General features: G+C 44.5%; 2 protein-coding genes across 5 annotated transcripts in view; one reads left to right on the plus strand and one right to left on the minus strand.

Moving 5' to 3' along the window:
• The window catches only part of MOS14 (ARM repeat superfamily protein), a 66,608-nt gene extending 40,205 nt beyond the window's left edge, over positions 1-26,403 (plus strand). For all 4 annotated transcript variants that reach the window (XM_086801324.1, XM_086801325.1, XM_086801326.1 and 1 more), the window contains 19 exons: positions 6,842-6,913; positions 7,092-7,167; positions 7,381-7,501; positions 7,765-7,864; positions 9,898-9,979; positions 10,136-10,218; positions 19,685-19,804; positions 19,893-19,944; positions 20,144-20,299; positions 20,404-20,530; positions 21,947-22,028; positions 22,135-22,229; positions 22,307-22,381; positions 22,696-22,750; positions 24,177-24,296; positions 25,014-25,106; positions 25,215-25,360; positions 25,476-25,653; positions 25,761-26,403. In XM_086801324.1, the coding sequence (XP_086657450.1) occupies positions 6,842-6,913; positions 7,092-7,167; positions 7,381-7,501; positions 7,765-7,864; positions 9,898-9,979; positions 10,136-10,218; positions 19,685-19,804; positions 19,893-19,944; positions 20,144-20,299; positions 20,404-20,530; positions 21,947-22,028; positions 22,135-22,229; positions 22,307-22,381; positions 22,696-22,750; positions 24,177-24,296; positions 25,014-25,106; positions 25,215-25,360; positions 25,476-25,653; positions 25,761-26,039 (2,112 nt within the window). In that variant the 3' untranslated portion in view covers positions 26,040-26,403. The remainder of the gene's footprint in view (positions 1-6,841; positions 6,914-7,091; positions 7,168-7,380; positions 7,502-7,764; positions 7,865-9,897; positions 9,980-10,135; positions 10,219-19,684; positions 19,805-19,892; positions 19,945-20,143; positions 20,300-20,403; positions 20,531-21,946; positions 22,029-22,134; positions 22,230-22,306; positions 22,382-22,695; positions 22,751-24,176; positions 24,297-25,013; positions 25,107-25,214; positions 25,361-25,475; positions 25,654-25,760) is intronic.
• Positions 12,040-12,937, minus strand: LOC147635930 (uncharacterized). Its single transcript, XM_086801328.1, has 2 exons — positions 12,662-12,937; positions 12,040-12,568 (listed from the first exon to the last, which is right to left on the minus strand). The coding sequence occupies exons 1-2, from the start codon at positions 12,797-12,799 to the stop codon at positions 12,161-12,163; spliced, it is 546 nt and encodes a 181-aa protein (XP_086657454.1). The 5' UTR covers positions 12,800-12,937; the 3' UTR covers positions 12,040-12,160.
• Positions 26,404-27,309: the final 906 nt, after the last annotated feature.

Genomic DNA, 27,309 nt, shown 5'->3' on the forward strand with positions numbered 1-27,309 from the left:
ATCCCATTTTATTCAGAGAGCCACATTCCCTATGCCAGATCTTTGAGGCAGCAGACCAACGCATACTGGGGAGATTCATTCTAGACATACAACGCCACAGAGAGACATTATTACAGGCTCAGACAGCTCTAGAAGGGGGGCGACAGACACAGATTACTACATTTTTTCAGAGATCCATCCCCCTCCCAGCCCCTACACGGCAGGGAATTACTCTCCAGAGAGCAGAGACACTTAGAGCCCGCAGGAGGCAGAAGACACCTGGCTTTCGGACACCACGCCTATACCAGAGAGAGATAACAGAGATCAGAGCTCAGTTTCACAGAGGGTGTGCGGAGCGACTGGCTCGCTTCAGAGCACACCCAGGCATGTTCTTCAGGGAGCTGTGGACACCCCCTTCACTGATGTATACCATTTTATACCCCCAGTATGGTACAGGATGGAGCTATCTAGGTTGCATATCATGATTGTATACTCCATGTATATAGCTTTGCATTCTCCTAGTAGTAGAGCTCCATCCCCTTCACCACTCATTGTACTTATTGCACACCCAGATTCAGCTTTTTAGTTCAGTACTTTTTCATTTTGTTGGGATGACAGAGGATACCCCATACAGGTACTCCGATTTGTCTCATAGGCCGAGTTCGGTCTTTTGGAAGATGTTAATAAAATCTCTCTCTCTCATGGATATGATGTACACATGATGCAGTCTACTCTTGATGAAGAGAAGATGCGACGGATCCGGCGCCTCAACATCCGAGTCACAGGGATACCAGAGAGCACTACCTCCACGCCCGAGATTGACGGGCGGAACCTATGTACCAAGCTAGGACTAAAGGAGGATGAGCCGCTCCCATTCACTAGAGTATGAAGGACAACCCCAAAGGACTCCACCAAAGGCAAGGCCTTAGTGCTACAGTTCCCGGACGAGGAGAGTAGGATGAGCTTTATGAGAAGACGGGTTATCTTGAGGAGCTTGCCAGGGGACCCCATCTACTTCGATGATGACCTCACATGGATGCAACTGGAGCATAGAAGATTATGCATGCCGAAGATCAAGGTGGCATGCAAAGAAGGGAAGAAGGCACATTATAGGGATGGTCACATCTACATTGATGGGAAGAGGGTCGAATAGCGCCATCTGGCCTATGAGACACGGAGGAAACAACATGAGGACAAAGAGATACACATAGCAATCTGGAACTGTAATGGAGTCCTATGGACACATCCAGGGAGACTTGAGGAGGTGATGGAGGGCCGGGATATCATCTTGCTGACAGAGACACATGAGAGCCCGGAGAGGGGCTTACCACGGGTTGAGGGTTATCAGTGGGAGTCAGCTCACCGACAGGGGATGAGACAGGCCACCTCCTGAGGTTCAGGAGGTATTGCAGTGCTTTTCAGGCATGGGTTACATGAGCATGTTCGAGTCGTGGCACGAGACTCGGAGGCGAGATACATGTGGATTAGCTTACGCCTCTCGGCGACCAGATGGATTTATATCGCCCTTTGCTACTTTCCTCCGAAGGGGTCGCGGTTTGCCACCACTGAGGAGCCGGGTAGTGAGTCTCCATACTCTGTCTTATCTGAGGAGATCTTACACTATTCGACACTGGGAGAAGTCTTCTTGATGGGGGACTTCAATGCACGGACTCAGAGCAGACAGTGCTAGATCTATGACTTTGAGGATCCCCTGAGACTAGAGCCGCTAGCTACAGAGGATACAGGGACCACTCGGATCTCCGCTGATGGAGGAGCTGACAGCACTGGATATGGGCAACATCTGTTGGAGCTTGGGGCCCGACACCATCTCGTTATTTATAATTGGATGACTCAGTGGCCAGATTCAGGTGGGTTGACTTGCTTTCCAGTGGGAGGCGGCAGTAGTACAGTGGATATGGGATCCCGGCAGGCAGCAGATATGGTGTCTCACTTCACCGTACCACCATGCCCCATTGGGGCGGATCATACATACCTATCCCTCACTTTTAGGAGCTTATTGGAGACCCACCCACCCATCATACAGCCACCACGCACTATTTTTCACTTCACTCAGGACCTAGCCGAGGTGTACGACTATCATGTTCATGATCAGCTATTTGCCTTAGATCCATCGGCACCCATGGCCATGCTCACCTCCCAGCTCTCACATGTACTTCACTCCGCAGCCGCGAGGAGTTTCCCATACCACATACAGACAGGACGGCCACCTACATCTGGGAGCATGCCCCAGAACCGATGGTATGATGATGAGTGCAGAAACCTTTACCGCAGTCTCCGAGTGCAGAGGGCCCGCGGGGAGATCACCCGGAGGCAGGCAGGCAGGCAAGAGGATGCATACTCTCACCCGCCGCCGTAAGCGGCGAGCTTATGAGGAGGCTCAGTACTGGGACACATATCACATGCTCATGAGCAGAGATGCTGCTGCTGCTTGGAGGAGACTCAGAGAGCCCCGTCCTCCCACACCTATTGCCGATCCTCAGACCTGGCAGACATATGCAGAGAGACTTTATCAGTTGCCTGCACAGCCCCCTATACCACAGCCCACAGAGCCATGCCCCACAGTCTCCACCTTCTTCACCCCACCTATGGTTAGGAGGGCCATATGCCGACTCCAACATGGACGGGCGACAGATCATACAGGATTATAGGGAGAGCATCTCATCTATGCTATTGATACATTGGCACCATTTCTTGCTCATCTCTTCAACAGAGCTCTGTCAGAGGGGTTTCCGGCTGAGTGGACGATGCACACTATTGTGCCGATCCATAAAGCGGGAGATGTACTAGACCCCGGGAACTACAAGACCATCATGATTGGCCATATATTGGCCAAACTATACGGGGCAGTTTTGGAGGCAGAGCTGAGCACTCATGCAGAGGTTAGGGGATTGAGAGCAGCAGGCCAGGCAGGCTTCCGTCGAGCCTTCTCGACCATCGACCGCATTTTTACATTGAGGTGCCTGATTGATCAGGCCAAGGCACGGAGGCAACGGCTCTATTGTTGCTTTGTGGATTTCCGCAAGGCATTTGATATTGTGCCCAGAGAGCGCCTCTTTCGGCGACTACAGACACTAGGCATACCTTTAGACATGATGTGGGGCATATACAGGCTATATGAGCAGGTCTTTGGGAGAGTCCGATGCCCAGGAGGCTTGTCCGACACAGTTGCTAGCACCATTGGTGTGAAGCAGGGGTGCCCGCTCTCCCCCACGCTCTTTGGGCTCTATATTGATGAGGTGGTCGACTACATCACACAGGGAGGAGGCTCTGGGGTTGAGCTATCAGGTATTACTGTCCATGTTATGCTTTATGCTGATGACATCATCTTGGTATCCGACACGCAGGTTGGGCTTCAAAGACACCTTGTGGCTCTTGATGACTTCTGCGCACAGCAGGGGCTCACAGTGAACCTTGGGAAAACCAAGGTTATGATCTTCCACACTTCACCCGCAGTCAGGAGCCACACTACTCTCACATTAGCAGGAGGGCGGGTCGAGGTGGTGAGCTCTTATGTTTACCTTGGCATCACATTTACTAGCTCAGCTGGACGCTTCTCCATGGCTCAGGCAGTCCGAGACAGAGTGACCCGGGGGTATGCAGCTCTTGCTGGCCTTGAGCGTCAGTGTTATCAGGCACATTTTCAGGAACCCCGCACGAAGGGGTGGCTCTTTGATACATTAGTGACACCAGCCTTGATGTATGCAGCAGCGGTTTGGGCACCAGGGCTTGCAGCCTCCACATGGGTAAAGCTGGAGAGACCACAGATCTTGATGCTCTTGAGGATGATACGCAGCAAACCATCCGTCCCGCACGACATTGTTCGAGCTGAGTTTGCTGCACCACCTATGGCAGCGGAGGCATTGTTCCAGACAATCTCCTTTATATACAGGATGAGGGAGATGCCCATGGAGAGATTATCCCGCCGAGCTTTTGAGGCATCCAGACAGCTGGCCGAGGCTGGACACACTGGATCTTGGTATGCACAGATGCTACAGTGGTTCTCACATCATGGTATATACATTGAGCGGTTGCCACCTTTTCAGTATGATCAGTCTGCTCCACGGGGTTACCTCTCTCTCAATGAGAGGAACAGAGTGATGAGACAGGACATATGGCAGCACTACATACAGGAGACATGGACAGCACCAGAGAGCCCACTACCACCGAAGATGCTGTACTACACAGAGACCACTTTATGAGCATCTCAGGGGATGGGTTTATACATCGACCGCGGTACATGGATGTATACATGCCACACAGCTCTCGCGTTGCTATTGGACAGCTACGAGTCTCATCACATCAGCTAGAGATAGAGGCTGGGAGAGCGGCACGGGTTCCTAGAGCTGAGCGGATATGCAGATTGTGCCGCGAGGAGGTGGAGACTGAGGATCACTTTGTATGTAGATGTAGAGCCCACCAGGGGGTCAGAGATAGATATGCAGGATTGTTTGAGGAGCACTCTTCACTACATCAGTTGATGGAGGCCTCGGACCAGCGACAGCTTGGCAGACTACTACTAGAGCTTCATAGTTCTCGAGAGAGACTCCTCCAGACACCCGCTCCCACTAGGGGTGGGAGACAGTCCCAGCTCACAGATTTCTTCCAGAGAGCTATGCCAGTGCCAGTTGATGTACCACGAGGGGTGACCGCACAGAGAGCAGAGGAATTGAGAGCCAAGAGGAGACCTAGACAGACTGGACATAGAGCACCCCGACTCCGTCACCGAGAGATAGCAGCTATCCGAATGAGACACCAGATGGAGACACAGGAGAGGCTAGCTCGCTTTCATTCAGACTCAGGGTACATGTTCATGCCATTCACAGCCTCAGCATCGGCGATGTATGATATCTTATACCCCTCTTATGGCACTGGATGGAGTTAGACATAGATCTGCATAGCATGCTTGTACTACCCCTTCAGCATATAGAGATGCATCTTGCCTTAGCACTCCATCCACATCCCCACCCCCCTTATATTGTTTGTATATGGGCTCCACCGATCCATGATGATTCGCAGTTGTATCCAGACACATGCACACTTTTTCTTTTGTTTCTTTTCTTCCGATGACCGGAAGAACACAGTATTATTTTTTGTCTCATAGGCCGACTTTGGCCTCTCGTAGACGTTAATATATCTTTCTTTCTTCTTTCTTTCTCTCTCTCATGGATATGATGTAACCTTTTGGTCTCACAGGTCATTTTGGCCTTTTGAAGACATTAATACATTTTTCTTTCTTTCTTTCTTTCTCTCGGCGAGAGACCTCGATCCATTCTGCGAGCCAGACGTCCCCGACCCAGAGCATCAGGTCCCTCCACCACACAGATAGATTGGTGAGGTTCTCTGCCGACATGACACGCTCCCATCACAGAGGCCTGACATTCACTCCACCATCAGATCGGTTCTGGCTGAGGCGGGTATCGTCATTAGCTGATCACAACATATACTGTCAGATGTTTTCATTTTACTTTTCTTTCATTTTTCCATGGTTCAGTATATCCATGGTACCATTGTATTACTTTTGGTCTCATAGGCCCTTGGGGTCTTCCATAGACGTTAATATAACTTTCTTTCTTTCTTTCTTTCTTTCTCTCTTTACAATGACGAATTAGGGCTTTTACTATGCTTTTTGACCCGAAAATCAGGATTTTGTCACCTATATGGCAGGGTAAAATTAGGGTTTGCTGCTCTGAAACAGGATTGTCTGTTGTGTCCTAACTCTCTGTGTCTCTCTTCTTGATTTTCTTGATTTTTCACCCCCCGCCCTTCTCTTCCAGTATGGCCCCCCTCAGTACGGGATTCAAGGAGGAGCTTAACAAAGTGGCAGACAGCCTGAAGGCCTTGACCATCGACAATAAGAAGATTGCAGATAGGACTTTCAACAACCTTGAAAGACGGTTTTCAGAAATCAAGAAGGATATGGACAGTCTTAAGCTGTTCATGAAAGATGTTCTCGCACCCAAAGATGCTCAGACTGCTACCCTATAGGAGGAGGTCACAGAGATGAAGAACCTACAAGCAAAACACAAGGAAGAAATCTAAAGGGAAATGCAGAAGAAGGTTGCCAGGATACAGGAACTTGAAACACATATATGCTTACTAGCCACATCGATCAAAGGCATGAAGGAGACCCCCATGGGGTGAGCCTACTCCCATCATAGGAGAACGAGGGCAGAGATGGAGGCATTAAAAGCCACCATAGGTGCTGAAGATGGTGAGATCAGCTTCAAAGAAGCACTAATAGATGATATGGTGAGATCAGCTTCAAAGAAGCACTAATAGATGATATGGAAGGGCTTAAAGCCGCCAATGACAAGGTTACAGAAGAGTTGAAGAGCACCAAAACATGAATGGGTCATGCAGGTTAAGCAACAAAGGCAGCCACAAGCCACCATAAATGACACACTCGAGGAGGAGAAATGTAGAGGGTGAGCCAGGCAGGAATGTCGGAAGGGTGGGGGTGAGTCAATTAATGGGGGATAGAGCGGACAGTGCAGACAGGAGGGTAGGCAGAGGGGAGAGGTGCAGCAGGGGCAAAGATTTTTTTTTGGGAGGGGGGGGGGTGGGGGGAGGGGGAGGGGTGGGAGAGAGTGTCACAGGGCCACAGGAATGGGGGAGAAAGTAGGCACAGGTGAGAGGGAGGAGGCTGCTCGCAGGGTTAGTGGGGAGCTCTCACCTTGACTTTTAGGTCAAATGCTGTTTGGGACAGACCTTGATCAGAAATTGTTCATGAAACATTTTGTAACAGATTTGATTCCACTTTATGATAGAAGTTTTTGTTTGGAATATACAGTGCATTTCAATCTTTGTATCAATGCCTCTCTTTCCTTTTTTGGACTTGCAGATTTCTTTGGCTGAAAAACAAATCAAGCTGAAGGGTGTATCAGATGCCGTAAACGTGGAAGGTGATGAGGAGGTAAAAGATCTCTTCAAGTAAGGTCTTTGCTTGTGTGAACTATATGCCTGTTGTGAAGGGATGTGAGGGTAACTCGAGGTCCTGAGCCAAGACATATGAACTCCACTATAGATATGCTTGGTCGTAATCTGAGGGGGGGTGGCCATAGATGATTAAAAATGGAAATGTCTTAATACAGGATGAGGAGGTCATGAAAGGTATTGCACACCTTTTTGCAGAAATGGGAGAGTCCTATGTGGAACTGATAGCTAATGGTATGCTAGATTCCTTAAACATTCCACTGTGTTTTAATTGCAACTGTGTGTAGGCTTTGTTGAGGCTTGCTACCTCCTGGAATTAGATCTGTTCATTTCTTCCTCTTGTATTGTCTGGTATGTAGAAAGCCCAACTATGTATCAGAGCTCGAGATGTACGCAAAAAGCGTTTGAAAGAACTAATAGATCTAGCATCTTTTGCATTATTCTCAGGATCTGGAGAAGCCATGATGATTGTGGAGGCTCTAGTAGAGGTTACATCACATCCAGATGACACCATTGCAGAGATAACCTTTAACTTTTGGTACCGCTTAAGCTCTGCCTTGACCAAAAGGTATGCTAATCTTAATGAGAGAACTTGAAATGCAAATGTTGGAATGCATGCCAATAGATCAGAAGTGTAGTCAAAGTCAGGGTTGGCAGCATATTTAAGTGTTCACTTGGTGACCCAAAACACTCCCCCCCACCCCACCCCGCCCCTCTTCCCCTCCCTCTTCAAAACAACCCCCTTATGTGTCAGCCCTTTTGAGGATGCTGTTTCTCTGTTCACATTTCACATCCGGAACACATTATTGATTTGTTGACATGCTCTTGCAGGGAGTATTACAAGGGTTTTGAAAGTGAGACTACTGTTGAAGTAGAGATGGAAAGGAGACTGGGTATCTTTCGTCCAACCTTTGAGTTGCTAGTATCTTTGGTAAGCATCAAGCATTCATTCATGTAATTGATCCAGGCAAATAATTTGGAAGATTAACTTAGCGTGAATCTTTAATCTACAACCTTGACTGTATGTACATATAACACATGCCTGCATGCACACATGCACTCGATACTCATGTATGGATGGGACCTTTCTCCTTTCTTCAATATGGAGCTTGTGTGATGACACCCATAGCTGGCCCATGGAGATTTCTAGTGCATGTGACACATGAATCCCTAGGTAACGTGGCATCTGGATGAAACCATCGGCCTTTGTGAGAAACTGGTCCAGATTGTCTCTGGCTGTATCTATGTTCTCTCACTTTTCATTTGCTGACTCAGTAGTACATGGGGTTGTCCAGAATTTTGAATTGGTGGCAGAGCATCGATATAGAGACCATGTGTTGACATCCACCTTGTTGCTCTGGGATACCAACAATTTTGGATTCCTTGTGATGCCAGAGGCATGGATGAAGACAAGCAGCTATGAGAGGAAACTGGCATACCCTCTGTATGAATGTTGCGTCTATCTGGAGTGCGTGGGATGCAAAGTCTGCTAGAATGATGTGTGGGGATGCAGGGTTTGTTGCAAATCAGTGGTGACTTAATCTCTCTATTGAGCTCCAATTGAGTAATGTGAGGTCTATTGCCCAAAACATATGACATGCGAATGCATACTGTGGTATTGGTTCTGCCAAATAGCTGGGCATCCTCTGTCCTCTCACAGCAAAAAATCCAGTCTTGTGCGCCAAGGATTGATTTGCAAGGTGTAACACATTTGGAGCCATTACGCCTTTCCCATTTGGTTAGGCATTTTCTCTGAAGAAAAGCCTCGTTTAGCCGCTGTGGGTCTTCTCATCAGTGGGTGAAGAGATGTAGAGCTTCCCATGGAGAAAACTGACATTTGTAATCTGTTATCTGCTCAGTTTAGTATTTTTCTCTTGCTGGCCTTTTGGACCTTACAAGTGACTTCCCATGGGCGCCTATGCACAGTGGGTAAGTCTTAAAGTCTCGGACAGTATGTGATCAGCTTTTTCATGTCAAGGATCCTAGTCTTGAGGAGAAGTGAGTATGGGGTTTTGTTGTTTGACCTTAAAGAAATTCTGGTTGAATTTCTTTTGAATTCATTCAATATCCATCCACGTGGAAGAGTGAGATGCTACCTACCCATGCTTCTACTCTATATAGTAGCATTGATGTGAGCAGAGGCTGGCTCCTGATACCTACTTGTTGTAAGTATTTTGAAACACATATCAAAAGAAGATGACAATGGTCTATGAGACTTGTGAATAGTGATAAAGCTGAAAATGGTGGCATGGTATACAGGCATATGGCATGTGGCATTGAAAGAGAAGTCCTATAAATACCCATGTAGCATCTGCTCCTTGGCATGTGTAATGAGTTTTTGTGTCATGAGTGAGCTGTGGTGTATCTCAATACCTTCATATGACGTGGCTACATGTCTATGTGTGTCTAGTGGAGGTCATCTAGGTTTGGGCCTGGGAGGTCTTGTGTCTCTATTACTTTGATGGCAACATCCTCCCTGACTCCAGTCAATGGACTCAAAGCTGTTGTGAAAAAAGTCTCCTAAGGGGCGCATCCGTATTATATCACGGAATACCCTTAAGACTTGATTGTCATCCAAGGCCTCAAGCTTTCCCAACCCTAATGTAGCCTTCCATAGCTTGGTAGAAATAGGTAACGAGCTGTCCAATAGTCTTAAAAGTGATAACTAAAGATTCATGAACAGAGGTGTAAATCTTTGTCATAGTGTGGCTCGCCATGATCTTCTATACTTACTGGGCTTTTGAGACTTGTGTATGAGTATAATGTTATTAGAGGATCAAGTATGAGGGAAACCATGACATATTGCTTCATTAAAAGGTCTAGCTGCACTGGTGCAAGAAATTTAGTGTGTAGTCCTTGATGGTCTCTAGCTCTTTCGTTTTTTTAAATGTGCACAGTGCCTAGGTCTGTGGATGATTCCTTTTAAACCTTTGGATGCTTCTATACTGTTTTTGACATGTGTAGGTAAGCTATCGCGTAAAGTATCCTCCAGGATTTGACTCATGGAGAAAAGATGAGAAGGCAGATTTCAAGCAAACTAGATATGGTATTCATATTAAGTCGAGCTTGCATTGTTCAACTCCATTGATGGTTTTCAGACTGATGAGTGCATAAATGGTCCATAAGGGAGGTTCTTCAGGACTGTTATTGGAAAGACTTAACTGTAGATAGTTATGGAAACATCGATTCTTGATGTTTGCAGCCGTGGCAGAGGTTCTCATGGATGCAGCTGCAGTATTAGGAGGGGAAGTAACTCTTCGGTTGCTTGCAAGTCCGTTATTACAAGTATAAAACTCTGTGTTTGCCATATGTAATGCTGGTTGCTTGCCCTTTTAATAGGCAACTGTAGTATGTACGCAGAAGAGTGGATTTTCTTTCTCATAGTGGTGGTACACTTAGATGGACACACTTCTTGCTTTTACTCCTTTGTGCCAACATTGGAAATAATCCCTCATCAATGCATAATGTTTAAAATTATTTTCCATGTGTGTGCATATGATAGAGAGAGAAAGAAAGAAAGAACAACTTCAAAAGACCCACAGGGTCTATGAGACGAGAGAGAGAGAGAGAGAGAGAGAGAGAGAGATTGAGAGAGAGAGTTAGTTTAACATCTTCAAAAGACCCAAACGGTCTATGAGACCAAAATGATGTATACATAGTGTCCATGAAATCTTGTCATGTATGAAAAAAGGAAAAGCAACAGTAAACTAAAACTGAAAACTGAAAGCTAAGATCTGAGACTCTGAGATTGTAGAAGATGAAAAATCTAGATCCTACTATGCCAGGTATAGGGTACAATAAGTGATGGCATATGGGAGAGCTGAATAAAAACAGTCAGTCACTCTGTATGTAGGGCAAGGGCCCATCCAGGATGTCCATCATGGGTGATACAAGAAGGCTAGAGCGATGGCGGGCCAGGGCCCAGGATCTCCTGAATCTATGGTTGCTGATGAGCTGGGGGTGGCCAAGGTACAATGGGACCAAGGCCATCTAGCTCTCTGGAGTGTGCATGCCTGATCTGATGCAACTCCCATGGGCCTGCTGTGAGGGGGCACTGTGGTATAGGCTCCCGTATCCACTATGGTGGGCTCTGGTGCCTCCCTATCCACACCTCTAGGCTGGAAAAAAATGGTGATGGTAAGCTGAGAGGAGGAGCAAGGATCTTTGAGTAGTGAGTCTTTGTGTTGGCTGAGCTCCAATACGAAATGATCTCATAGTAGACTGGGCACTGGCAAACATAGTGCTCCTTCGACTCAACAACCGTCTGACATAGTCTACATGTCCTGTCCTCTCTGGGCATCCGTTCAGCTCTGCGAGTCTCTATCCTCAGTCTAAGGGATGATAGTCTAAGGGATGATACCCTAAGCTGGCCAATGGCTATCCTCAAAGCATGGGACATGAAGGCATTGAGATAATTTGGTCTCTGTATTAAACCGTATGCAGTGAATGTCAGGAAATGATCTTTGTAGTACTACCTCTTGGTAGGCCATGGGCCTACTGGTGTGATCCATGTGTTACGTGTGTATAGCCCAAGTAGATCGTATTGGATCACCCGGTTCCTGTCCTTATGTGTAAGCCTAATGTAAGGGGAACCTAGATCATAGTGAATGGAGGGAGTCGGTTCATCTGTAGTTCATGTGCCTAAAACCAAGTGAGTACTCTGCCAGACCAGGATGAATGCTCTCCTTTGGCTGCTATCATAGTTACCAGGAGTTTCAGAAACGCCTGATTTGAAACGGGTTTCAGAAACGTTTCAGAAGTTTCATAACTTTTTGAAACGGCAAAAAAAAGTTTCAAACAAAAATACAAAAATATATATATATTTTAATATAGAATGTACAGTAGTACAAGAAATAAGTGTTTAGGTCTTACTACTTAGCCTATTTATTTCAGTAGGCAGAATACTTCAAAAACATGCCTCATAAGAAAACACATTGGATTCATTATTATTCAATGTAAACAATGATTCAATGCTAGAAAACAACACCCATATTCATCTCTCTACAATCCACATTCCATACATGATACTGGGCAGCCAAGAGTGTGGTACTTCACTTAACACAATAAAAAACATCATAATAAAGATAAATCATGATGACTCCCAAGAGTCATGACAATCACACAATGTCCCATGGTCCACCAAATCCAAAAAAAAGTACATAGATAAATGACTCAAGGCTCATCCTCTTGCCCATCATCCTCTCCATCACGCTCATCCTCACTCTCACTACTGGTACCACTTGGTACCACTGGCTGAATCCTCCTCAAATGCCTCATCCTCATGATCTGCTGGTGTCGCACTGGTGCTAGCAACTGTGTGGGATCGTGTACCATGAGATGTAGCTGTAATCTCCTCATACAACATGGGATATATATCTCTGTCCTCCTGAGGGATGTCGGGGATCTCCTTGCACTTTGTGATATCAATCTCGTCAGGATTGACTTGGCAAGGCTCGATGGGGTTCCCTTTCTGCTCTATCAATCGCAAGTTGCAATGACAAAACACAAGCCTCTCCAATTGTGCAATTGAGAGCCTATTTCTCTTCTTTGTGTGGAAAAGTGCCCATGTACTCCAGTTTCTCTCACAAGGTCCTGAACTACAGTCTTGTGAGAGAACTCTCATGGCAATGCGTCTCTGCAGATAAAAATCAACACCATTCATCATTGAATAGAAGTATAAGACTGTCAATATTCTTAGACAAGTTATACTTAGTAACTTGTTACTTACCAAATTTGGAGTACCAATGCCATATTTCTCCCACCAAGAAACAGGCTCCAATTGTGTGTCCCTCAGTTGTGCTGTTGGCCGTCCAAACATATGGCTACTGTTCCGATATATGAGAAGCTCATCCTCCAGCTTTCTCATAAGTTGCACATCACCACCCACTAGCCTGGAAATGTAAGAGCTCCATCTTGCCTCTACCTCTTCACTCAAGTACTGCTCCTCACTTCTCCAAAGAGGATGCAAAATGTGTGCAGCTGCGTGGATTAGCCTATGAAACCAATCCCAGCGTTGGTTCCATATCTCCCTAATATCTTGAACTTTGCGTATGAGTTCAAAGTTGCAAGTGGAAAAACAAAAAAGTAAGCAATGAGCATATACTTCAATCTTCTAAGTTCTATGATCTATCTAACTTCAAGAGAAAGAATAAGAGTGATACCTCTCAGGAGACAATAATGTACAAGCATCGAGGGCTTCTCCAATCTTGTCCATGAACTCATAGAGGAGCCCAGTGGTACTCCCCTCCATGTCCGTGAGTCGAAGGACACTTTGGATTCAGTGTCTTGACAAGTGCCTGTGCATCATTCCACCAAGTCTCCCTCATGACCATACGAGCAAATGAAACTGACTTTGGTGCATCTTTGTCATCCCATGTTGCCCACTCACGACATACCACTGTGCGCATTAGGCCATGGTGCACCCTCACGAGCCTCTCCACCACAATGAACATGTAGGCAAAGTGGGTTTTGGATGGCTTCAAGAGCTCTAGATCAGAATTGGCTCTATACATGCTCAACACTTTCGGCCTTTTGGTGACAAAGTTCACCATACTAGAGGCTACAGAAAAAATGTTCCTCACCCAATCCAACTTTCCCACATCTTCTATCATCAAATCAAGGCTATGTGCAACACAAGGTGTCCATACAATCTTGGGAAACTCTTCTTCAAGCATCCTTCCCATGGAAACACAATTCGACCCATTGCCTGTTATCACCTGCACAATGTTGTCTGGGCCAATCTCCTGTATAGCCTGGCGTATATGCTTGAAGATGAACTCCCCTGTCACCACTGTCCCCGCCACAGAGGCATCAATGGCACGAATAAACATAATGCCTTTGCATGAGGAGACCAGAATCTTATAAACACTCCTCTTCTTCACATTTGACCAGCCATCACACATCAAAGTACACCCATACTTTACCCAAGTAGCCTTAAGAGGCTCCATCTCTGTCTCAACTGCTAGCTTCTCTCTCCAAAGCTCTGTAGTACGTAAGGCCTCATATGAGGGACCATCCCACTCACAACCTATGCGTGAGATTGCTCTAATGGTTGTCCTCCATCGAGGAGTCCGCAAAATATTGAAGGACAATGCACACTGCACAAAAAGCTTGGTTATCTCCCTTGTTGCCTCCTTCATGGCAACCTTTTGAAACCCTGCCTTCACATGCCCTTTCTTCAACAAAGGTAAAGCTGTCCTCTTTGCTCGAGGTTGTGAACTAGAGCTACCCCCAACAGTAAAAGTCCCATGATACTGACTTTGCATGTCACCTACTGTAGAATCTTGCTCTTCCACAGTCATGGCAGCCTCTCTTAAATGCTCAGGATCCACAATCTCCTCAACAAGAAGGCCTACTTCCTTAGCCTTCCAAGCCTTAAGGCTTTCATAAATGTGCCTTGGTACGACCTTACAAGGTCCCACCCCATGGCCCTTTGTATGTGTGAAGTGTGCCTTCAACCGTGTAATGCTGCCAGGATGCACTTCTGCACAAAAATTGCACCTCCATTTTCCCGAGCCTGAGCCTACATACTTGCTCTCCCATGTGACATTGCTCCACAAGGGATCCTGTGCGCGAGGCATATTGCAAAGTTGCCTGCATAGGTTGTGATAAAATCCCCATTTTAGTTATGGGAAAAAAAGCCTGATATAGACTGCAGGCGCAGTAGGCTAGAGCAGCTTGTATTATGTATAGTTAATAGTATATTGTATAGAAACATAAAACACAATAGTATAGATTCTAGAAACATAAAACACCCAGGCAGCTAGGCTTACCTTGAGACTTGGCACTGGGCAGCAGGCTTGGAGTCTGGACAATAGTCGTGACTCGTGAAGGTGGGTGGTGGACAAGTCACACTACACAGGTTACAGCACTTGGTTGGGTGAAGGTGAACACACTGTACACAACAGTCAGCCACGGCCCACAGCACTGTAGCAGTCGACCACAGGCTCCTCCGCAGTCGGGTGGAAACGAATGGACAGGTCACAGGCTGCAGGCAGTCGGGAGTCACCAATCAGTCGTGACTCGTGAACAGCAGTCGTAAGGAGTTGGCCAGCGGCCCAGCAGTTGTCGAGAGTCGCCACGCAGTCGGTGATGGATCGCGGGTGGAGTCGTGGACAGCTTTAGTCGGCGCAGGCGGCGGCAGCAGCTCGAATGTCGAAACGTGTGCAGCTGTACACGAAGTACACATCGGGCAAAAAGATGTGATAAGACCTTTTTTTTTATAGATAAAAAACGCGTTTCAAAGTATGAAACTTTTGTGAAACGTTTCAGTCCATTTCAAATGGACTGAAACGAGTTTCGTTGCTACTATGGCTGTTATCTACTTTGATGAATGTAGTGCGAATCAGGGGAGTCCCTCACCCTCTATATATAAGTGAATGTCTAGAACAAGGCTGCCATCAACATAGGAGCCGTAGCAAACTTTGCCTGGATGACTTGGTGGGGGACGGATGGTTTGCTGCGTATCACCTGTGATGACATCATGATCTGAGGACACTCTATGCGCTGCCAATCTGCCAGGGAAAAATCTGGTTCCCAAAAGGGAGCTGCATACATAACTGCCAGGGTGACTAGGGTGTCAAAAAGCGGTTGCCTTCATCCTCGGCTCGTGAAAATGCGACCGGAAATATTGCCTCTCCAATAGGGCTAGAGCTGCATATTGAGTTGAGGTGATGCACTCATATGTCTATCTCGGAGCTACCTTCACTAGTCCACGCTTCTCTATGAGATACCGGCCTTGCAGGTGCCTTCAAAGAGTTTCAAAGAACACAACCTCAATGTTAACTCCGATTCAACACAAACACCTCCCTGCCCTAGTTGATGTATTAGTCACAAAGAAGCCCAATTTTTTAAGCATCAAGCTGTGAGATATGGAAATAATATCTTGTCATGCCAAGGTGGTCTGATCGCCATCTACCTGTGCAAATCATTCATTGGTGGTCTTGGTGCTGATTCCGCCACCAATCAAAAGGCACGGGCTTTGTTACTATGTTCGAGCTCATAGGATTGAAGTACCCCCACATGTCCCACATAGTAGTTACGGGGTTGTTTGTAACGGGTTTCCTAAAAGTTTCAAACGGGTTTTGTAAAATCAGCCGTGGTGCTGATTGACCACCAATCAAAAGGCAGGGGCTTTGTTACTATGCTCGAGCTCATAGGATTGAAGTATCCCCACATGTCCCACATAGTAGTTACGGGGTTGTTTGAAATGGTTTTCCTGAAAGTTTCAAACGGGTTTCGTAAAATCAACCGAAAGTTTCCTACAAGTTTCCTACCTACAGGTTTTTGCATGTACAAAATTTCAAATATATACTGTATAAAATATGTAAAAATAACACTAAATGCATAGAATACATGGAAACATCAATTTGAAGCCTACAGTGTTTCCTAAAAGTTTCAAACAGGTTTCGTAAAATCAGCCCTGGTGCTGATTCACCACCAATCAAAAGGCACAGGCTTTGTTACTATGTTCGAGCTCATAGGATTGAAGTATCCCCACATGTCCCACATAGTAGTTACGGGGTTGTTTGAAACGGTTTTCCTAAAAGTTTCAAACGGGTTTCGTAAAATCAGCCCAAAGTTTCCTACAAGTTTCCTACCTACAGGTTTTTGCATGTACAAAATTTCAAATATATACTGTGTAAAATATGAAAAATAACACTAAATGCATAGAATACATTGAAACATCAATTTGAAGCCTACAGTGTTTGAATCACAAATAACAAAAGAGTCGCACAGATTTGGACGTTAGATTTGGGACCAAAAAAAAAAAAGTCAAAAAAAATTCTTGAAAAAAACGTGTTTCTTACAAGGAAATGTTTCCAAGTTTCCTTCCCTGTAGGAAACGCGTTTCCCAACTACTATGATGTCCCACCCATGTGTCTCAGATAGGGTTTATCGAGGGATGCGTAGATGTGCCTATAGACGATCTATGTATTCTAGAATCTGAGCTTTTTTCAGCCAGATTGAAACTTTGTACAAAAAAAATTGATATAATAAATTGTAGATGGCTAGCCAGTGTCCTTGCATGGATTATTTCACTAGCCCACAAGTCGAGGACTGGGATGTGCTCTCTCTAACAATTAAGTCCCTCCTATAAAAATAGGAGCTATAATCAATCATTGCTTCTAATTCACACTAGACGTCCCCTTTAGGTGCCCCATCCCCATGCCCAAATAACCTAACCCAAGGTTAGACCTACTAACGAGCCTAGGACTTTGGGATATAACACCAAATAAAGTGGGAGGAGAAGGGGCTATTTACAGGTGAAATTCCCTGTTCACGGGCTTGTCGCTGGGAAAAACAGAAATAAAACTCTTGTAATTAAAGGTTGGTCTTCACACAGGTGGGTGCCCAAACCTGGACGGCCCAAATAAACCTTCCACGCCCAAAACAGGCTTCGTGATCACATGCAAAATTGATCACCATTTTGCCTGGTCTGTTTCATGCTGGTTCTCTTGTGTTTCTTGGCTGCCCATCTGCCTTGCGAGCTGCCCGTGCTGCTGTCCACCCCTTCTTGGGCAATGGCTGCCCCTGAATGTCTGTTGCCTGGCACTTGGCATAATAAGCTGCCAAGACATCTGAACAAACATCAACTTCAAGTGGTTTAAAAAACTTTGGGGGGTTAGCACGGCAGTTTTGCCCAAATTTCAGGTTTCATTAAAAGGTTTTTGAGGTTTTTTGACTTTGCCCTCTTGGTCCAAACACGCCCCTGGAACTTGCCAATAGGCAGTCAATCGCAAGGGAAAATCATGTCCATGTGCAACTCCCCTTGGTCTAAAAAATCTCAAAACTAAAAGAAAATCATGTCCAACCTCAAAATTGAAAGAAAATCATGTCCCTGTGTAACTCCCCTTGGCTACATGCATACCCTAAACTTATGATTCTTGTCCCACTGAAAAACACTCAGAGAACTACCTTCTAATGACCCACAGCTTGCCCTTTGTTGCACTGGATTCGTCCATTCGAAACCTTCGAAACGTATGTATATGTATACATATATATATATATATATATACATACATACATATATATATACATACATACATATATACAAATATAAATTCGTATATACATATATAAATACATTTATTTAAATGATCTTTCATTGCACTGGATTTGTCCATTCGAAACCTTCAAAACCTTCAAAATGTATGCATATATATGTATATATACGTATGTATATGTATGTGTGTATTTATGTATATGTATACATACATACATACATACATGTATGTATGTATACATAAATACATACATACATAATATATATACATGCGTATATTTGTATATATATATGTATATATGTATATACATATATACATATAAATAAATAAAAACCTTTCGAAAAAAAACCTTCGAAACGTGGAAACCTCGAAAAGTTTCTTGTGACTATAGGTAGATGCTCTTTTTCAGACAGTTACCTACATTCAGCGAGTGTACAAATTGAGTAGAGACAGGCTCCCGAGGCTAGCAGTTCAGTCCTCCCCATGGTTAGTGGAGACTGGGAATGGAAAATCTTGGTATGCTAGGGTCACAAAGTGGTTTCTGGCACATGATTTCCGATTAACTGTCTCCCCTCCTTCGATTACAGTCTTGACTCCCCATTCCTCCCACTCACCCATTCCTCCCATTCAGAATATTAACCACCTCATTTGTACTGATCAGAGGTACACACTACATGGGTGGCTCCTCAGCAGCTGGTCACCAAAATGCAGTTTTACCGGGATCATTTTCTCCACCTCACAAAGGATGCCTTCATCCAGAAACCCCAATATGTGCTCAGACATATGTCACATGCAATGAGGATAGCTATAGGCCAGATTAGGGTTTCCTCACATCACTTGTGGGTGGGACTAGGAGAGCTGTTGGGATTGATAGAGGAGAGAGGATCCGTCGGTTGTGCTCATTAGAGGTGGAGACAGAGGAACATTACATTTGCAGATGCCCCTTATATTATGAGATTAGAGGGAGATTTCATTGCCTTTTCAGAGACGGATTTGGGCCACTCGCCTAGGTCATGGATTACCCTGATCACAGATGTCTTGGACTATACCTCATGGAGCTTTGCCGACATAGAGACAGCTTGATGCATGCATCACAGAGACATGGACATGATGCCCCCCAGACATCTACACCAAGAGAGTGGGAAACCATGACAGAGTGCCATATTAAATAGCTCAGCTAGAAGGGGGGTAATGGTGTCACAAGCATGGGTGATGTGCTCAGCTAAAAGGTCCTCATGGTCCCTAGATTTCCCAGGCTGAAGTTTATGGATGGCCTTAGTGACATTCTGAGTAGTGAAGCAGGTGGCTGAGGGGGGTCGAGAGAGAGCCTCTTGAAGCTCTCCTGCACGTACACGTGTGTGTGCATTCAAAGAAGAAATAGGAGAAACTGGTCTGTGAGGAAAATTTTTGGGTTTTGCTTACTTGTTTGTGTATTTTTGTGTGTGTGTGTGCACGCACGTGTGTTTACACATGCGTTTGCGTTTTTCGTGACGCCACTGGCGTGCTTGGTCACAAGGCACTTATGGATATTTGCACTGTTACTATTAAGGCCGGTCTCTACAGGGGCTGGGCCAGCCGGGGAGGGCTTGCATTGTTGGACTTCCAGTATTTCTAGTTTCTTGGTTAAGAAGGATATATATTGCTTACTCTTGACTTCTCATGGCTTTCTCTTGTAGAAGCTGCTTTACTTTTTTTTGTCTCTGTCCAATGAATTCCGTTAATTGTGCCTGTGATCAAAATCAAAGGGTGGAGGTGTATTACCTGAGGACAGCTCATGTGACTGGCAATCTCTTGAAGCTTCATTGTATTGCATGCGGGGAATTGCAAAGGCAGTTCCAAGAAACGAGGCTACAATCATGCCAAGGGTAAATCCGACACCCTGTTTTACATATTTATGCATAGGGTTTGAATGCAGATGCTATTCAAGGATGACATATGATTCTCACTTCACAGGTCATAATGCTTCTTCCTCAGCTTCCAGTTCAGCATCAGCTACTCTATACAGGTAGACAGCCGCCTTCTTTCAAATGTGAAATATTCAACATGCACCCCCCCGCCCCCTTCGCATGCCCCCAGCTGTTGGCACCCACCTCTCTTCTTCTCCCCCCAGAGAAGGAAAAGAGCCACCACCACTTTTCTTTGATAAGAGTTTTAAAATTATTTTTTTTCATTTAATTTCTCATTTGACTGTGGTAGCTTTGCAGCTTTTTTGACCATAGGAGCTTTTGCGGACTGGCTTGGTGTTGCACCAAGTGCACCAACACTGCTGCCATCTCTGCTGAACTTACTAACGAGGGGATTAACTATTCCAGAGGATCCCGCAGCAGCAGCTGCTTTAGCTTTCAAACATGTTTGTGATGGTAAGCAGATACACATCCTGTTAGCAATGTGGTTCATCAATGCCTAGCCATGATAAAGAAAGATGATTGAAGTAAAGTGTGATTTATAAAACTTGTGATGACAGCTTGCAGGAATGCATTGGTAAGCTCTTCTATTGATGCTTTGGTTGGAGTCTACATTGAAGCTATGGGCAATAACAGAAAATTTCATCTTTCGGCTGAAGACGAACTGCAGGTTATTGAAGGTTTGAGGTATGTGTCAAACTGTTAGATGGGCTATTCATCAATACATAAAGCTTCTTTGTGACCTGGTTTAGAATCCTCAAAAAATCAAGAAAAAGAAGACCTCATCCAATAAAGGCACTGATGGAGTAAAAAGAAGGAAAAAGAAGCTACCTGCTGGGAGTTTAATCAAGAGTTTTGTTGGGACCATTCCCTAGGTGATAGAGACCTTGTGTTTGGTATAGGATAGCTTAATCACCTTGGATGTAAAAAAGAGATTAATCACGCTCTACCAGCACAAAACGTGTGCTTTACTGGTGCCACCAGTAGAGCACACGAATGGCTTAACCATTGGCAAAAGTGGATTTGAGTTTGAGCCTCCACATGGCCAATAAAGCATAGAGACAAACAAATTGGAGAGCATGGCAGAGACATGGTTGGAAATCTGTGGAGGTTTTGCATCTCTTTTATAAGGTTTGACTTGAACTCAAATTGGGACCAAAATTGTGTGCTGTAAAGTTGTAATGCATGTCAAAAGGATAGGCCATGATGCTAGTAGTGCACAGATTTATGATGTTTATCATAATTAGCAAAAGCCTTTACCAGAGATGAGCCAAGTGGTAGATCAAAAGTTGAATGTGAGTAGTAGTTGATGCTTGAAGCTAGTCAGGGAGAAGTGCAAAATGCATTGATAATTGTAGCAAAAGAAAGCCAAATTATTGATAATTTCTACCATGTGACTACGCTTTGGTGATGTATGATACAAATGAAGGGATAAATTGAAACAGGCATGCACCTCCTCAGGAGCTGGCGCGAGTCACAATAAGCCCTCAGTCTCCAACGTGCTCAATATACTTACAAAGACCATAGATGGGATGCCTGTCTGGTAATGACATTTGGAGCACCATCATAAACTTGACGCTAGACCTACACAGATGGCACACATATCCCAAAGCTGTATGCTTTGGATCACTTGATCCCACTATTTAAGTGTTTGATTAGAGTTTTGTGATGGCCCAGTTGCCAAGAAGATAGATTAAAGAATGTAAATCATTTGACATAAACAAGACCTGAAATGGGGGTGCAGAGGGGAACTCTCCAGTTGTTTGGGAAAGGGCCATGCATTTCTGTGGGGGGTGTCAACACTGGAAATTGTGTGCCCAGGAACTTGGTAATGGCCACACTTGGTAGACCAAGCTAAAAAATAGAAGCCAAAAATAAACTTGTTTGCACAGTGAAGACATGCATAATTGAGATTGTCGGAAAGATTTCCCTGTGAATATGATTTGTAAGTTAGAGTCAAAGAGCTTTTCAATTCTCTCTCTTCCAAAGAAGTTCCTTATTTCTGATCCTGGGCTACTTTAACCTTTTGCTGGGCCTTGTGCATTGCCTCCTCATGCACGTGCTTGAGGAGTTGTCATCCATCACCCTTGATTGTTCTTGCAGTATGGTGGTTAGTGCTATCCCATTGGAGCAGACTCCTCAAGTGTTGGAAGCCTTGTGTCTGCCGTTAGCTACATCGCTACAAGTATAAACTCTTTTCTGGATAATCTATATCTGGCATTCTTTGTTTTAGAAAATATTCTTTCTCAAACTGTTGCTTTATGTGTCTAACCAACTTTGGAACCTTTCAGCAAGTGGTTACAGAGGCTCAACAATCTGGGTCTGCACAGCATTTAAGCTCAAGCAGTTACACTATTACCATTGATCGACTGGCAAATGTATATCGGTGAGCAATGCAAAAAGATAACCGGCTACCCATGTCAAAAGGATTATCATTTGCTAACTGAATATTTTTTCCTCCAGATATGTCAACCATCCAGAGCCTCTTGCAAATGCGTTCAGAAAATTATGGCCGTTGTTGAAGAATGTTTTTCTTCAGTAAGCACTTTCTTTAGTTCTCATCAATTTATAGTTTGTATTGGAGGACAGAAAGCATATGCCTTTTTTTATGGTGTATGAAGTGTATATACACACTGAGCTGTTGAAATAATATGTGCAATATCATTTGCCTTGTGGACCCTTGCTTTTTTCCTTCTCTTCCGGACCCACAGGCCTGGATGTGATAATGAGAAAGAGATGACTTGTCCCAGAAATTTTTAAAATATACCCGTTTTTGTCAGTATAGAATGAAGCCTTTATATTGGGGAAGTAATGCAACCTAAATCTATGGTTTGCTGGCTGTTTCTGTACAGGAAGGCTTCTGACATGCGGACAATGGAGCGTCTCTGTCGTCTCTGTAAATATGCTGTAAGTGAATGCATGATAACAATGTGCTTGCATCAAAATGAACGTCAAAGCTTTTAGAATGTTCTTTTTAGTTATTTGATCTTTAAGTCAAGTGATTAACTAATGAAATAAGGCAGCAGAACCTGGATTGGAATCTAATCTTGAACCAAAAAAAAGAAGCAGCATTGTGCTTTGAGCTTTTATGTTTCTATGATTCGACATGATGCTCCTATCATATGCATCACTGCCTCCTTAGAACTGCATGTGGGACGTATTGGGCTAGATTGGTAGAGCTGAATAGGCTGTAGCATGAGCCCTATACCGGTAGGTAAGATGGCCATATGGGACAGCAAGGTGAGTGGACAATGGACATGGATTGCAGGTCTAGGAAGGGGAGTACCAGAGTGAGATACCAAACACTGGAGGGAGAGGTAAGAGAGTTCAGAGATCTCTCATGCCAGTCAGCTGCAGCACCATGGATAGCAGATTCAGAAAGCATGGTATTGCAGCTGATAGGCAGCTTCCCATGGGCATAGGCTTTTTCTATTTCAGGGCAACCAGAAGCCCAACTGCTGGCCAACCTGGATACCAGAATAGGGGAAATCAGCAGGGTATATGAGCCCCTGCGTACATTAAACTTCAGAGTAGCCCAGCAAAGGACAAATTGTACAGGAGAGGGTTAATGCAGCTAGTTCGTTATACTTGCACAAGACGGTGGCAAAAGCATTTGAAAAACAAAGCCTAATTGGCACCCGATACAGTTGGTGTTGGTATATGTGTGTTCCATGTTAAATAGGCTACTTATCTGAGGTGACGGCATACCACTGTCAAAATCCATGCATTCAGCCCCATCTAAGCAGATTTTTATGAAGGCCAGCATCGACGTCACTTAAACTGTCCTGTAATTATCTCATGATTGAGTATACTCAATGGCTCCTTTTCCTTGTGAACCTTTCTTGTGCTTTCTGCCAAAAGGGAGGGACCAATACATGAAACCTTCCCATCTACCCACGTTCATGTATGCTTCTACAGCATAAGAGCAATAATACTCACCTCCTACTATGGCACTACAAAGCGGATTTTGACAGTCGCAACACCATCTTCTTATGTATGTGAATTTTGAAAGGCAGTTCCCAATGTCATCGAGAAACAACGGTATTGGGGAATCCTTGAGTTGCACTTCATCTGTTTCATTCATGTCCCTTTCAGAAACAGGCATTTTGGCCATTTTCCTTAAGCAGGTTTTTAAGTTCCCCTTCCTCCTCAAAACCCCACCCCCAACAAGCTCCTTTCTCCTCCTTACGTTTCCCCTTTTGTAGTGCCTCGTTCAAGTTGAGCTTGGCCCCTTTTGTAAGCAATCCATTTAATGCCTTGTAAGAGCAGTTTCTAACATCTTACAACAAGCTTGAAAAACAATTGTGCATCACAGTGTTTTTTGATGGTTCAGGTAAGAATCTGTGGGAGGTTTTTGGGTGACATAGTTGGAGCTCTCCTAGAGGAAGTGCAAGGGCAGTTTCAGCAACATCACCAATCATGTTTTCTATACTTGGCTAGTGAAGTAATAAAGGTGAGAACATTTCCCTACTCTATGAGTGTGCACAAAAGCCTGTGCAAATCATTGGCTTATCTCGTAGTCCTGCAAAGGCACACCATGCAGGTTCTCAATATCATGATTTACTTTGTGGTATGCCCTCATCTTTGGAGCAGCAGATACTTTATTAGTTGTGGTATGAAGGTTAGGGAATCCAAGCAGCAGCTTGAAACAGAGAAATGTGGCGAGTTTACTAAGATTGAACACAAATATATTTGTTTGTCCACACACGGGAGTCAAGCAAAGGAACAAATAGGTGTCATTCTAAAAAACTGTCTTCTCATTAATACTGTCATTCAACTTAGATACCTAGAAGAGCTCCTTTTCAAATTGTTCGCCTAGTGTTGAACGTTCTGATTAGGTCCTCTTTTTTAGAGTGGGTTGAAGTGTGGAAGAGCGTAACAGCAGAGGGAGGTTCAGCAGGACTAGGAATAGGGGTCAAGAAGCAGCCGTGGATAGGGGACTGGATGAAAGGACTGGCAGAAGGGATGGGAGGCAGCAGAAGGTCAATAGGACAGCACTCAGATAAAGCTTGTACATGCATGCTACTGGTCGTTGCTGAGAAGAACTTCCCTTTAGGCAGGAGAAAGGAAATGAGCTGAGTCAGGAGATAATGATGGAATTCAGGGAGAGTTCTGAGCTTTTTGATAACCTTTTGACCAGCCATGAGTTCTTGATTCATCTTTATTGCAGGTGTTTTCTGGTGATCAGTCCTGTGCTGCTTACTTAGGAAACTTGATTATGGTACTATTTGGACAGACCATCAATGTGTTGTCAAGCATGGAGGTAAGCTTGCCATATTATGAACTTCAATCGGGTTCTTTGTTTTTGGTTTTTTCTAATCCCACTGTAGTAGGATTCTACGATAGAAGGATTATTTATGGCTGCTTGCAGAGGTTTACATCACACCCAGATGTTGCTGATGATTGCTTTCTGCTGGCATCGAGATGTACAAGATATTGCCCTCATCTGCTGGTTCCCAGCCCCGTCTTTCCCTCTCTAGTTGATTGTGCCATGACAGGGGTCACCATTCAGCACAGGTGAGCTCGCATAGATCTCCTCTTGATGGGGGGTCCCTTCTATTGTGTAAGGGTTGTATTGGTCTAGTCTCTCTGCCATTTTATTGACAAATCCTCTCCTTTGACGTTGATCCAGGGAGGCATGTTGTTCTCTTCTCACCTTCTTTACAGACTTACTTCATCTGTATAACTCGGTAGCTGGAAAGCAATACAAAGACATTCTTGACTCCATCTTGTTGCCAAGAGGGCTTACGCTTTGTAGAATCCTTATTGGTGCTTTGGTTGGAGCTCTTCCTGAATCAAGAGTGGATGAGGTAAAGAGTGTAGATATCACAGCCTTCAGTTTCTCCACCTCCCCTTTTGTTTCCTTGTGGAGGCCATGCAGACTCGGTGGTCATTAAACGTATGTGCTACCTGACAGGTAATGGGAGTATTGTTATCACTTGCACGGATCTATGGGGTGCAAGCTGTGCAGTGGGCTCAAGATGTTGTCCGTCTCATCCCTTCAACAGTAGCTACAGATGAAGAACAAAAGGCATTTTTGCAGGCTATAGCATCAGCAGCTTCTGGTACAGAGTCACCTGCTCTTAGGAACTCACTTGAAGAGCTTTCAGATGTCTGTCGCCGCAATAAGAAGGTTATTGATCTTGTGCAAAGTGTGTTGCAGCCTCACCAGTTGACACTCTCACCTGTTAGTTAGGAGTATTCGTGAATTGCAGTCTTCCATGACATCATGTGAGTGTCATTGCCAGGGTGTAAAATAAAATCAATTTTGTAAAATGTAACCAAGTTTTGTACTGTCTAAATAGGTCTTCACAGAGGTTCTGTCTCGAAGTCAATACTGGTATAGTAACATTCATTTGACAAGGCATGGCGTCGGCTTATTTTTCCTAAATTTTTCAAAACAGAAGGTCCAACACTCTCCATTGCATGGGATTTCTATACCACTACACTGTCAATTGCCTTATTTTTCTTCACAATGAGCCCTACATTTTGAAATCTGTAAAGAGGACTAGACATCCCCGAGCTCCAGAGTGTATCTGAAGTTGTGAATTTATTTCAACAATCATAGATCTCTCTCCTCTCCCTTTCCATCCCCCCCACCCCCCCCCCCAACCACCAACATAATAGATACTCGTTATTGCTGCCATTTTCTTTCTCTCTCTCTCTGTCTTCCCCCACCCCCACCCAAACATACAATTCCCATAGATACTCATCATTGCTGCCACTCTCAACGGAGCATCACATTGCATAGAACTACTTACAGTATAGGACGTCTCACATACATTGCATAGATACTATTCTCTTTCATTTACCATTTTTGTTTAGTATGTGTACGTACATGATGGGGTTTTGTAGGCTGCATCCTTCTTCTTCTTCTTCTTCCTCTCTCTCTCTCTCTCTCTCTCTCTCTCTCTCCATCTAGGAGTTACTGCAACTTCTAGAAGTTACACTGAATATAGCACACTAGAAACATGGCATTATATGTCTGAGGCCCATCAGATCCAGACATCCCTGCATGTGGCAGCTCAAGATTGGACAGGTTCTTCATAGACACAAGGATGCCTCCCCTTGAGCGATGGATGTAGATAGTTTATAGGTCATCTTGATAGAGTGACTCCTCACGACTACCTTGTAATGTAGTATTCACATTATCATCTTTACATGCATCTAGTTTTATTAGCTTTATTTTCCATGGTTTAGCCATTTCATTGATTTATTATAGTACCTCTCAATCTTGTAGACTCATTTCGGTTTTTTAAGGGCATAAATATAGCTTGCTTTCTTTTTCTCTCTCTAAAGCAAAAACCATCAAATTGTTTGTAAATATTTAGAACGGAAAAAGTCTGGAGAGCTAGATCAACATGAGGAGGACAACATACTACGTTAAGGAGCCACATGGTAGCCGAGTAAGTAATTAAGAAAAAGAGAAGGTGATAGGAAAGGATCAAAGTACTTGTCAACATGCA

This window comes from Cibotium barometz, chromosome 8 (assembly GCF_041138505.1).
Source record: "Cibotium barometz isolate CiBa-2024 chromosome 8, ASM4113850v1, whole genome shotgun sequence".
NCBI lineage: Eukaryota > Viridiplantae > Streptophyta > Polypodiopsida > Cyatheales > Cibotiaceae > Cibotium > Cibotium barometz.

Excerpts from the sequence above, each read along its gene's own strand:
- LOC147635930 (XM_086801328.1), bottom strand. The coding sequence starts at position 12,799 with ATGAGAAAGCTGGAGGATGAGCTTCTCATATATCGGAACAGTAGCCAT. Across the intron at positions 12,569-12,661 it reads GCATTGGTACTCCAAATTTG|AGACGCATTGCCATGAGAGT; the intron begins GTAAGTAACAAG and ends TTTTATCTGCAG.